We start from the raw sequence: 13545 nt of genomic DNA, 5'->3' as shown, positions 1-13545 counted from the left end.
CCCAACTCTGCCCCCGGCTGGGCGCTTCCCCTCCCGGGCTCCAGCTGCGCTGGGCAAGCGCCAGCCGGGGGCGCAGGGTCTGGGGGCTGCCCGGCAAACCGTGAAGCCGGTAGCGCTCGGGCAGCCTTTCCCCGTGGCTGGGAGTGGGAGCGAGGAGGGGGCGGAGTTGGGGCAGAGTTGGGGCGGGGCAGGGGGTGGGGAAATGGGCAGGGCCAGGGCCCGTGGAGGGTCCTCTTTTTTTATTTAATAGATATGGTAACCCTACAGCTGCCAAATAACTGAAGGAGAAGGAGAAGGAGATTGTTCTTTGGAATAACAGCAGCAACTACACCTCTGGATTCAATCTGGAACATGATATGAGATTCCATGTCCCTGAAGTTTGGCACAGCCCTTCCAGAGCCTGACATTTCTTATTTATTAAAAATAAATAAATAAACAAACACACACACACACCCTTTTCTTTTAGGAAAAAATTATTAGGTCTTCATCACATATAATAAAGGGATGAGAATGGGCAGAAAAAAGTACGTGTGTTTGTCTTTGCAGTTCACCTTTAAAGAATGGTTAATTTTTTTAAATCTAGAAAGTTCTGGAGTTTGTTTTTATAACTGTCTCTTTAATGTTTCAATTACAGATTGTATTTCTTCTTTTCCAGCCCTTACACCACTTCCTGAATGAATGCAGGGGCTCCAGGGAGCTCTGTGCTGACATGTGGAGTGGAACAGAGCCAAGCGATTAGAATTGACAGGTGGCCTGCAAGCTGGAGCGGGGTGGGGGCTGATGGTGGAAACAGAGGATGGAAGGGTCCCCCAATGCCCCACTGTTCTCAATGGAGTGGTGCAGATTTGGGAAAACCTTTCATCCTGTGGACAGCCATAACGGGAGCTGCTGCTTGCTGTAGCTCTCACCCACTTCCCTCCTACAGCCACATGTGTTTCTGTGCTTTCTACTACTGGGGTCTGGTGTTTGAGTTGAGAGAGGAGGTTGAAGAAATAGGGCTGTCATGGATTGACCACTGTCTTCTTCACTTTCAGGATGGAGGATTCCTAGCCTTATGGAGCAAAGGGCCTGTTTTGACAGCCATTCCTCTGAGACTGATGAAACCAATGAACCTACCAGGCAGCCTTGAGGGCAAATGTTCATCCAACTGACCCCTCTATCAATAGGTTGACAGGACTGTATAGTAATCATTTGCCCTTCACTAGCTACATAGTGGCCTCTAGATGTTCTCTCCATCAGCTTTGCCTGTACAGCTCACCATGGTTCACAGACTAAATGAGAATGGAGATAACAAGAGCCCTGGTCGCATCAGTTTTGTGCCAAGTTTGACCAACTGCAACATAGAGATGCCATGACTCTACAAGAGGCAAAGAGGTTTCTTCACTTCCACCACAGCACCTGCAAGGTCTTGCACAAGTAGAACTATTCTGAGTAGTGGAAAGCTTCATGAATCCAAGCTGCCTCCACTCAGCTAGAGTCAAGTTTTTCTCTGTATGATGAATTTGCATGTTATTGAAAGCAAAAACTCTCCCCTGACAGCTAGCTGGGAGGGGGAGAGACTTCAGGAGCAAACTGTAATTACATGAACATACCTACTTTGCTTAGATACCCACCAGATAGAGCAGTGCTCCTTAAAGTGATCAAATTTGGCTGGTGTTGGGTTACAAATAATTTTAGTACTGAATACAGAGGTAGTGAAATGCTGTTATCAATGTTGTCTTTATTGTACGAATGAAGGGGAGCAGAATTGTACTTACTCTGTCCCAAATGAGGGGGTCACCCTCAGATGAAAGGACCTCATTAAGCCAGGGGCCCGAATGCCAGACCCCTGTGAAAGTAAGAGGGGTGGGGACAGGTGTTTCAGCCAGGAGGTATGGACTCTCTCTAAGGGTCCCTGGCATGGTTTAACCTGTTCCTCCCCACTGTTCAAAGATAGAGCTAAATAGGCTTCAGTAGGAACCTTTTTGTTATGTTAAGTACTCACTGAGAGCTGAAATCACTTGTGGTGTGGCAAGTGTTTCTGCCCAGCCTGCTGAGAGCTAAAATCACTAAGACACTGATCTACAGAGATCACAGAAAAAGAGGCAGGTGACTGACAGGTGGCCAGCATGAGCGACTGGTGAAAGTGGCAAACAGTCAGCTGGTGGGAGGCAGCGAGGAACAGCAGACAGCAGGGCGGCCAGGCAGTGAGGAACAGAGGCCGGCAGAGCAGCCAGTCAAAACAAGTGCTCAGATGATGGAGCAAGCCAGGTGTCTTCTTCCCCAGGTGGGAGGTGAACTCCCACAGATACACTTCTGAAACCTGGGTCCTCTCTGATCAAGGACAACCACAGTGAGTAGGACATGGTGAGGAAGCAGAGTGGGGTACAGTAAAGGAACTTTTGGTTGTAGAACTCAAGAACATGAGGCAGAAGACTCTGCCCCACGCACTCTGGGGGGATGTCCTGCTCACAGTTTTATGTTTATGAATCCTGCTTGTGGCATTTTCCCTAATTAATGTTGGGTGACTTCTCTCCTTTCATTAAAAGTTTCTTTTCTACACACAGATTCTATGCTTGCGAGAGGGGAAGTTTTGCCTCTCAGAGGTGCCCAAGGATGGTGTGTAATTTTCCCAGTTACTGGGTGGGGGCTCAAGCCAGTTCTGTGTTGTATTGTTGAAAAGGAACCCTTAGATATTGAACCTGGCCCTGATTGCTGCCGGCTCCACCTGGCAGAAAGGTTGCATTATTTTGCAGAGAAAACCACTCCAATGTGGACTGAGCTGTCTACTGCCATGAAACAGAGCAGTGTCTCAATGGGACAATCAATGAGACTGTTCTGCTTGATTTTCCATCAGTATTGTCCACTGAGATTATGCAGATGCTGTAGCAGCTTCAAGCTCCAACTTGTGAGATGGATCCTTATCCTTCCTGGCTGCTGAAGGCACCAAGAGAAGTACTGGATCCAGTGTTAGTGAAGACAGTCAGTATTTTCCACATGGGGGAAGGAGGACAAGGTGTTAGTAGTTCTCAGCTATTGAGTCCACTGAGTAGGAAAACCAAACAGCTCTTCAAACTGCCAGTCTGGCTAAGTATAGTCTCATTTTTTGGGAAAGTTTTAGTTCTCAAATTTCCTTGACCCCAGACAATCAGGTTATATGCTAGGGAATGGGATAGAAAATTATTGTTATTTTTGTTGTTTGTATTGTGATTTTGCCTTGAGGCCCTCATCAGGATTATAGCCTATTGTGCCAGGTGCAGTACAAATATGTAATAAAAAGGCAGTCCCTGCTCCGTTAGGATTAGCTGTTCTAGCAGTGGGCAAAGATAAAGTGACATTCATGATTCTTTTAGATCTGTCACCAGCCTTTGGTACAGTTAATCATGAGGGTTTGTCAACCCACCTGCAATCCCTAAAAGGGGTCAGTGGAACTGCTGGAATGGGTCCATTCTGATCTTTCTGAAGGAACCTAGAGAATATTTGTGGTCAATTTTTCCTCTGCCCCATGGGCTGCCATGTATGCAATTTAAAGGTGACACCCAGGTCTATCATGTCTAACCCAACTAGAAAAAAAAAGAACAAATAGCATAGTGTCTATATTGAACTTGGGACAGGGAAGAGGACTGCAACTTAATTTGGATAATACCATGATAATACTGGTGGGTTGAGGTAAGCATCTGGTGGAACTGGCACAGATTTTATCAGTGCCCCACATGGAGGGAGTTCAGCCACCATTTATAATAGATGAGCACAGCCTACAAATTTTATTAGATCCTGGATACCCCATTGTCACCATGGCCAAGGGCACTTTCCTTCAGCTGTGCAAGGTGAGATGGGTGTGATCATCTCTCCAATGAGGACCTCACCACAGTTAGCTGAACCTTTGTCACCTCATGACTAGTCTGCTGTAATGTATTCTGCACGGGATACCAAGTTGAGACCACCCAGAAACTGATGTTTTGTAGCATGTTACAGCCTAATTATTAAGCAGAGTTTCGTGCATGGAACATATTAGACCAGAGCCTTGGGATCTGCACTGGATTCCTACATGTTTGGAAATGGAATTAATAAATAAATTAATGGAGATATCCCATCTCCTAGAACTGGAAGGGACCTTGAAAGGTCATCGAGTCCAGCCCCCTGCCTTCACTAGCAGGACCAAGTACTGATTTTGCCCCAGATCCCCAAGTGGCCCCCTCAAGGATTGAACTCACAACCCTGGGTTTAGCAGGCCAATGCTCAAACCACTGAGCTATCCCTCCCAGGAAAAGGAGCAAGTGGACTCGGTGTAGGGATAAGTGGATGCACACCTTTTCCCCCTCCCTCCCTGCAGAGAAACCTCAGAATTCAAGGTGTTAGTGCTAATCCATGAAGTCCTAATTGGTTAGGGACCCGGTTGCCTGAAAGACTGCTTCTCTCCCCTTCACTCGATATGTGCCTAAGTTTTCTTTGGTAATAGGCATTTGCAGTTGAAGACAGGACCTAAAAAAGTAGTCTCTCTATTGAATTTAATAAATTTCCCTTTATACCAGCCAAAGATTCCCAAAAGAGCGTTGTCAACATCTGCTTATGCATAGAATACTTAATATAGAGTCTCAAAGGAGATCTCTGGTGAAAAATAGTGGTGCTATCGATATTAACTCCCAGGTCTGGGAAATCCTGACTTTGAAGATCTGGCAACAAGCAGACACAAAGCAATTAAACCCTGTTAAGGAGTGCTATTTCCCTTCCTGCTTTCCAAAACTGCTTTTATCTAAATGATTTCTCCTGGTTTTCCAACCACCAGGGACAAAATAATGGCCCAGATCATCCCCTTGTGCTGAAAACCTGCCAGAAGGGGTTGTGGGAGAGCAAATCTGCACAAGGATTCCCTCCTGGAGATCTCTCCGCATCATACCATTGAAGGTGTGGGGTTTGCCTTGCCCTCAAACCTGGCAGAGCCATGCAGAGGTCCCGTATGGCTGGATTGGCTCTGGATCCTCTACCTTCTGTCCTGGAACACCTGTGGAGGAGGCTCTGTGGAAAACGTAAGATGGCCTGGTGCCATAATATCTTCTGAGGTTTCTCTGCAGGGAGGGAGGGGGAAAAGGTGTGCATCCACTTATCCCTACACCTAGTCCACTTGCTCCTTTTCCTGGCCCACCCAGTCTCCACCATGTCCCCATGATCCCACAGAGGAGACTCTGCTAAGAGAAGATGTCAAAGACTTGCCTTTCACATGTCACGGTTGGAGTGGGGGGATTCATGTGCAAACTCTAGGAGTGATGATCTGGGCCATTATATCTTTCATGACCATAAGCTGCCTGACACAATCAGCCATGATTTCAATAGAAGAAGTATTAACTTGGTATTTCTCAGGCACCTTAGATTCCCAGAAAAAGATCTGCCAGGATATAAAATTAAAAACAGCTAGGAATAGAAAGAAATGAGGGTGAAATTGTCTATTGGCATGTAGTGGGGAACTCAAAGATTCAGTTAAAAATGATTATTCCAGTACTCACTGATGTTCACTTTTTAATTTCTGCATTATTGACTTACTATAAGCAGTAGAAGATAATTTGATGAATAGCAGGCAACAGAGGCACATGCTTTATTTCCCTGGGTTTTAAGAGTAACATTTCTTGGCAGGCCAACATTGTTATATTCCAACTTCTGTATGTAATATTTTCTGATGGTGAAATACCCAAACACTTCATGAACAGAAGAAACTAGAACTGTCTGCAAATTCGGAAGAATTCTTATTATGGACATCCACATGTACACATTTGGCTTTGATTATACGGTGTGCCAGACAACTATAAAAATAAAGTGCAGCCCATTATGGCTTTAGTCAACACTTGAGATTTCAGATTTCACTTCTCCTGAAAGAAAGTGATCCCTTTGGCCCCTCATCCAGGTCTATTTCCTGATAGGCATGCAGTAAATGCAGATAATGTCACCATATAGCTGTTGCTTAACTTGTACAACATACTTAAAAGGATACTATCACCCTGACATCTAGTCAATTTCAAAATATGAGTTGAAAGTAGTTTCAGACATTGCATGTGCCCCTGAGTCTCCCTGCCAATTTTTTGTGATTTTATAGTTGCATTTTCCTATTTTCTAAAATACATTTTTATCCCATCATTGTTTGAAAAACCTGTAACAGAGGAAACTGATTATACTCAAAGTGGTGTCCTTCCTATGCACAAAGCAAACAAGTGGAAAAATATGTTTAAGTTAACAGTATCACTTTAACCTCACTGAAGTGTTTGATATATTTAAGAGACTTACCCTGAAAGAAGCTTTTGACTCGGAGATAGCTGACACTAAGGCGCAAGACAGAAAGTTTGTCCAACTTAGATATTATGTCAGGTGGGAAAGGCAGGAGGCTGGCCAGATGATCTAATTCAGCATTCAAACGGTCCCTATGTCTCTTAGAAGGATTAGACTTTTCATTCCCAATGGCAGGCCTTCTGTGGTGGGAAAAAGTATTGTTAATCATTCATTATACCTGCATACAGGGAAATTGATACACTATTTGCTATTAGTTAATCATAGAAACATGTACATTATCTTTAGGTAAATGAATCCATAAAGTTATTTAAAATTTAACCATTCTTCATTTTCCTTCTTCATTATACAAAGCATATTTACTGTAATAGAGAAGAAAGGTTTTTAGTTTATTAAAATTATTCAGTCATCAATGGGGAATGAAGCAACAGATAAGAACGTAAGACTTCCTTCTCTAATGATCTCAGCCGACAAAGGGATTGTAATATGTACTCCTACAGTATAAAACATAGAATTGATCAATTATCTTTGCAATTACAAAGCACATAAAAAGTAATTAAATTCTCAGTTAAGATTCTGATACCATTCTTGACATTTCCTAATGCACTCACATTCATTTTCCTAACAAAAACTAAAGATTTCCTACCCCTTAATGCTTTCCTTATTTGGGATACAGACCCCAAGAACACACATATACTCTGCACATAAGGGCTGTAAACATGCACAACCCACTTTGTTACAAACATAACTCTTCTCACTTCTGCAAAGATATTACAATTAATATGTTATCATTAAAAGATAATACAACCTCTGCACACCCTGACTTGCCAGATTGAAAGGCCAGGTATCAAGAAGGGGAACGGGGGGGGGGTGGGGGGGGGTGGGGGGCGTTTCAGGACCAAATTCAGAGGAAAGTCTAAGCAAACCCAAGAAGTCTGGACTGAGTCCAGTCCCCTCACTGTGTATGTTATGCCAACTTAGATTGATCACAGGGCCAAATTTAGAGGTGATGTGTAAGTTACATTCCCCTTAAACACATGTAGTGCTTCCGATACAATTCTGCCAATGTGTAAGGCAGTCTCAGTAACTAAACAAAGTGCTGCAATTTTTACACATTAATTTGTTTTGAATAAGTGGACCTGAATAAGTGGACCAAAATCTGCTCTTGGACATATACAGGCAGATTCTATTGAACTTCCACATACGAGTGCAGAATTTGGGCCACTATCTGTTTCTTGTTTGTTTTTAAAACTGATCTATCTCCAGTGACAAGCCATGATCCCACCAATTGTAAAATGCCTTCCCAGGATTGAGTGGCTTGCCAATGGTGTGTTTCAGGGGTCTGTCAGACAGAGGGCAGCTGGGGTTTGTAGGGGTAGGGTTTGGCAGTGGGAAGGGGGAAAGCATTGGTGATGCACACATCTTGTTTATGTGTTGCTGTCCCTGAGCAAGATTGGGTCCTCCTTGCTCTAAAGCATTTTTTTCCTGGATCAAGAGGTGAAAAGGCGGCCTCCCCATCACCCTCCCAAGAATGGGGAACAGGTGAAGAGGCAAGGTCTTCCACCCACGATCCTGTCTCAGGAGTGGTGGGAAAAAGATGTGCTATCCCCACTTTCCAGTGCATGTCAGAAAATACTTTGTCATCCATGTAGTGCGCAGTGGGGTGGGGGGTGGGGTCGGGGAGATGCAGAGGGCAACTCTGTTTCATCTAGTGGGTATACCCAGGAACATTTCAAAGCATTGAAGTACTAGAACATCTAGGGATCCTGAGGACAGAGGATGGTTAAGGAAAGGATCTCTGTACTGGCAAGCACAGGAGGGCCAGGGAATAACATGAGGAGTCATTCTGTTGCCAAGAGCAAGAACTCTTCAGATACCTACAAATGACATTCACTCGCACCTTTGCAATCTGCGTCAGCGGTGGCAGGGGTTACAATCAGGCTTCTCTCCTCAGAACATAAATTCTCCTTTCTTTGGACATTGCAATATCCATAGGATAGTTTCATGGAAATTTTAATCTCTGTAATATTTAATAAAGCATGACAGAATGGAAGGACCACCTGCACCTATGCCAGGGCTCATATCTGGCCAGAGAACACTGCAGGGCATCTTGCAGCAGTACACAGTGCCTCCCCGGAGGAACTCTCTAGCCTTTTACAGCCTCCATACACTGCTGCAGATGCACACAGACTCTCTAGCAGGGCCCACAATATGCTTTTTACACAAGGCACTTTACAATTATTAAAATGTTCAAACAAAAATTAAAACCCAAATATATAAAAAACTGCCCAGTCAAAACCACGCCAACGAAAATAATACTTTTCTCAAAAGAATAAATAATTGCACACAAACAACTATGTTAAAAGAAGATTATTTAGGTTTCATAGTCAAGAGTTCTTAATTCTGCCCCCTTGTAAATCCATCCTATAGAGTGAAAAAGTCAGAGGTTCCATGGAAAAAAACAGTATGGGAGCAAGTAATTAAAGATTATCATAATGAACACACAAAGGGGCTGAATTAAGGTTGCATGGGCAGCTGTAAATCTGATATTCCCTAATTTTTTGAATGGTTGATTTTGTATCTTTAATAATGTTCTTTTAACACAGTTTTTGTTATGTGTGTTGGGGTGTGTGTGTTAAAAAGGAAATGGTAAAAATAAATGTAACTGAAACAGGTAATGGAGTTGCTTTCAAGCACCTGCAGTAGTACAGCTGTGATTGGTGCTTAGTAAATATCTACATTTAAAGAGAGAGAGACAATATCAAACAAATTAGGCAATTAATGAAGAGGGAGGAACATTCTGTCTCATGTCCCAGAGTTAGATGTTTTTTCAGCAGCTGATGTAGATACCGGGCAATATTAACTTATGAGCTAGTCATACTCACCCTGACACCAAGGAATGAGAAACAGTGAAAAAATTACAAAATGTTACATCTAATATTCCTATATCACAGACCAAAGACCACAATGTAAACACTTACCCTATCTTGATCTCTGAAGTAAGGCAGCAATGGAGTGAGGAAGAAATAAAATGAGTCCCAGTAAAAGGGTGCTTGATTTGACTGGAGCGCAGTGGGTAAAAAATGGTCAAGAATAGCACATTGGAAATAGAAATTATGTGATCTTATTCTAAAACCATAGCTGCTCTGTTAGACTGGAGTGACAGAGAGGTATGGACTGAGGTAATTGTAGTGCTTAATTTGTGCCAGGGCTTGCCAGGGCTGAGCCCCGGCACCTCTAGGCTTTGTAGTTCATAACCCCAATGCCTCTGGGCTTGCTGCATCAGTTATGAGAGTTAAAAAATTGCTTGAGCCCGAGCCAGAGGCAGATTAAGGTTTCCTGGGCCCCTGGGCCAGAGCAAGTGGGGGGCCCCTCTCCATCCCTTCCACCTGTGGTCCCTCCTCCATTCCCCCCCTTCTGCCTGCGGCCCTGCCCACAGCTCCACCCCTTTCTGCCCCTTCCCTGAGGCACCCCACTTCTATCAGAGTCCCCACATTTTGCGCCCCACTGCAACTCTGCAACCCATTTGCTACTTTCTGCCCAGCACATACACACTGTGACTACACTGTGGCCTTGGCCCTGGACTGCAGCAGGGAGTGAGAGCTCCTCCAGTCCCAGGGCCACAGCAGGGATTCAGGTGTTGGGACTTCCCCCGCCACCCCCTGCTCTTCTGCGGGGGACCCGGGTTGGGGCGCTGGGGCTTCTCCTGCCCCACCCGGTGCTTTTGCCAGAGAGTGAAGTCAGGCATTGGGGGCTTCCCCTGCCGCCCTGTAGCTTCTGCCAGGGACAGGGTTGCGGGTGGTGCTGGGGCTTCCCCCACCCAGCGGCTTCTGCCAGGGTTGGGGTTGGGTGACATGAGTTCAGGGGGCTTCCCCCATTCTGTGGGTTCAGACAGGGATGGAGACAGAGTAGGGGCCACTGGGGGGGGGCTTCCCCCATCCCACGGCTTCTGCCGGTGAGTGGGGTCGGGAGCACTGGGAGGGGCTTCCCTCGCCCTGCCCATCTGCCTGGCATTGCTGCTGCAGAATGGGATTGGGGTGTGGGGACTTCCCCTGCTCCGCCTGCCAGGTGGACGGGGCTCCGGGCTTCCACTGCCTGGTGGTGGATTTTTTCTGGGTCCCTTCAGGTGCCCCCCAGTTGGCCGGGGCCCCTGGGCATGGGCCCCGTCGGTCCAGTGGCTAATCCACCACGGGCTCCAGCACCTCTGTCATTAGAAATTAAGCACTGGGTCAGGGGTTGGCAACCTTTCAGAACTGGTGTGCCGAGTCTTCATTTATTCACTCTGATTTAAGGTTTCGCTTGCCAGTAATACATTTTAACTTTTTAGAAGGGCTCTTTCTATAAGTCTATAATATATAACTAAACTGTTGTATGTAAGTAAATAAGGTTTTTAAAATGTTTAAGAAGCTTCATTTAAAATTAAATTAAAATGCAGAGCCCCCCGGACCGGTGGCCAGGACCCGGGCAATGAGTGCCACTGAAAATCAGCTCGCGTGCCGCCTTCAGCACACGTGCCATAGGTTGCCTACCCCTGCACTGGGTGATTGTGTTTTTGGATTGTGATGAGTATGATAAGTAAAACTACGTGAGGGAAGAAGCCAAGTGATTTCTAGATGTTTCAGTGAAAAGATACAAAATGAAAGCAAGAGAGAGCCCCACATGGCCTCTTGCTGAGAATCAAAAGAAGTGAGGCAGCAAGGGAGTGAATCCAAATGAATGGGAGTTTTATCTAAGTGGAGATTAGGTTCTGAGTGCTATGAACTATATAGCTTATCTATCTATAAATAGAAGACAGCAAACAGATAGGTTCTGGATTCTATGGTATAGATTCTATACCATATTTTGAGCAGCAAGTGGATGACAAGGTGCTAGTTACTGCACATTTTAAGGGTTGGTCTGGACTAGAACGAGATTCGCAAACTCCTCCATTGCATGGACCACATCACAATTGTGAGATTGCCTCAGAGATCACCAAATTTCCCATTCACTATCCTACCTCTTTACTCTCTACTTCTTATGTAGTAGCAGCTTCTAATAAAGGCAGCTATGCTGACACCGCCTTCTTTCTGGCTGCTTATAAAACCCTTCAGGTTCTTCTTTGCAATAGAAATCCTGGACACCTGTAGATGCTGATGGAGGGAAAAAAGAGGACCCAACACTATGTAATGAGCCAGTTTTCTGTGGACCCCAGTTTTGGGAACTGGTGCACTAGAAGTCTGCACTTATTTCAGAGTTAAGTAGTAAGCAAATAATGGAGCCATTTGTTCATCAAATGGTTCAGTGCATCTATGCTACCCATTGTAATTAGTGTAATCCATTGCAGCAGTGGCGGATTTAGAGTTAGTGGGGCCCTGTGCGCAGCTTCAGTTTTGACCCCACCTCCAGGAGCCAGTCAAGAAAAAGAACATTCTCTCTTATCTTCCCATGTTTTTTCATTCTTTTTTTCTTCATCCTCCTCCTATATTATAAGTAATGGAAAGTAAATGAAAATAAAATGAGGTACCTTGATTGGGGCAGGGGATTGGGGTGCAGGGGAGGGTATGGGGGGTGGGCTCTGGAAGGAAGTTTGGGTGCAGGCTCTGGGTTGGGGCAGGGGGTTGGGGTGCAGGAGGGTCCCAGGGGGACAGAACTTAGTTCGGGCAGCGCGGCTCTCAAAGTGACCGGCACACACACCCCTCTGGCAGTGGCTCCTAGATGTGGGGAGGGAGGGGAGCAGGGTGTCTCCACGTGCTGCTGCCTGCAGGCACTGCCCCTGCAGCTCCTATTGGCTGCAGTTCCCGGCCAATGGGAGCTGGGGAGTCGGTGCTTAGGGAGGGGGCAGCACGCAGAGACACCCCAGCCCTCCCTCCCCGGGGCCGCAGGGACATGCCGGCTACTTCTGGGAGCTGCCTTAGCCCTGCTGCTGGCACGTCTCTGCGGAGCCGCCTCCCCTGCCTGCCAGGGGTGCACAGAGACATGCCAGCAGCCAGCCACTTCCGGAAGCGGTGTGGAGCCACTGGCCACGGCATGCAGGCAGCCTGCCTGCCTGAGCCCTGCTGCGCTGCCGGCCGGGACTCGGGGACAGGTTGGCAGATATTTGTCCTGCATTTTGGGGCCCCCCATCATTGGGGGCCCTGTGCCTCGGCACAGTTTGTTTCATGGTAAATCCTCTCCTGCACTGCAGTGTATCTACACAAGTCAGTTCCTCCAACTTTTGCTATGCCTGTGGAGTGCGATATCTATCCCACAATTCCAGGCACAACTCCCTTCCCTCTGTAGTCTGTTTTTCATTAGGTGGAGATGAGTTGATATTTTAAAAAGTTTGTGAATACATTTTAAAAAATGTGCTAGGCTATAAAAAGAGTTAAAGAGCAAAATAAAACACTCTAATCTTTTAATATGGTGTACTATCTTTAAAAAATGGGGAAGACGAGATACAACAATCTGAGGAATATAGCACAGAGTAATAGTTATTAGACAATTATGGTTAGCATACTAAACAGCACTTGCAGCTGCCTAGCCATGACTAGGCATTACTTAGGTATCATGGCATCATGGCAGAGGTGAATTTCAAAGAGGATAATACAGTGGCTTTGCAGATTTTTAGTAGCAACTCTTCCCAAATGTAAGGGGTGGCACAGCACAAAGCTCAAAGGTGTTTGAGGGAAAATGGATTAAGGGCCAAAATGACATCAGTGGCAGAGCAGAGGTGAGGGTCAACTACTTAATATCATATAAGAAATTATGCTAAGAAGGGCAGGGCTAAGCCACAAAGGGCCTTATAAATGAAAACTAACAAACCCAGAGCAGCTGCCCGTTTTGAGGTTTATGTGTATATTAGCACTGAAATGATTCTGACTGAACTGATGTGGGCTGGAGCAGCTGTAAGTTTTGTGCCAAGCTAGGACAATTGTGATGTTACTTTAAATGATGGTAAAATGTTATAAGAACTTTTGAGTTGGGACACAAAGTGTTTTACAAGTGTTCAAGGCTGGGGTGCCAGGCCCATAGAGAACAGGTGTATGAGGCATTTGAACAACTCCCATGAAGCATCACAATGGCAGTTCCAAATAAAAGTTTTTGCATTTTGGCCCAAAGCTTTTGGGCTTGGGGCTGAAAATTTTTTGATTTTTCAATGAAAAGTTAGAATTTCGCACAGAAAGCAGGCACTGTGCAACAAAAATTCCTTTATTTCAAAATCCAGTTTTCTGGCTAAAAAAAACATTTTGATGGGAAACTTTTGACCAGACCTGGTTCCTGGTGCTTGAACTGGCGCTGTAAATGCCAAACTTCTTTAGTGTAGACCACCCTTAA

At 45.4% G+C, this 13545-nt stretch overlaps 1 protein-coding gene and 1 long non-coding RNA gene across 2 annotated transcripts in view; one reads left to right on the top strand and one right to left on the bottom strand.

Moving 5' to 3' along the window:
* LOC117872712 overlaps positions 1-2431 on the top strand; it is a 20503-nt gene extending 18072 nt beyond the window's left edge. The window contains exon 3 of the long non-coding RNA XR_004644567.1: positions 1035-2431. This is a non-coding gene — a long non-coding RNA (uncharacterized LOC117872712). The remainder of the gene's footprint in view (positions 1-1034) is intronic.
* The window catches only part of AHRR (aryl-hydrocarbon receptor repressor), a 116001-nt gene that overhangs the window by 96946 nt on the left and 5510 nt on the right, over positions 1-13545 (bottom strand). The window contains exon 2 of the mRNA XM_034761441.1: positions 6253-6434. Within this exon, the coding sequence (XP_034617332.1) occupies positions 6253-6434 (182 nt within the window). The remainder of the gene's footprint in view (positions 1-6252; positions 6435-13545) is intronic.

This window comes from Trachemys scripta, chromosome 2 (genome assembly GCF_013100865.1).
Source record: "Trachemys scripta elegans isolate TJP31775 chromosome 2, CAS_Tse_1.0, whole genome shotgun sequence".
Classification (NCBI taxonomy): Eukaryota; Metazoa; Chordata; order Testudines; family Emydidae; genus Trachemys; species Trachemys scripta.
Note: the sequence above shows the minus strand (reverse complement) of the source record. Positions and strands in the feature narration are given on the sequence as shown.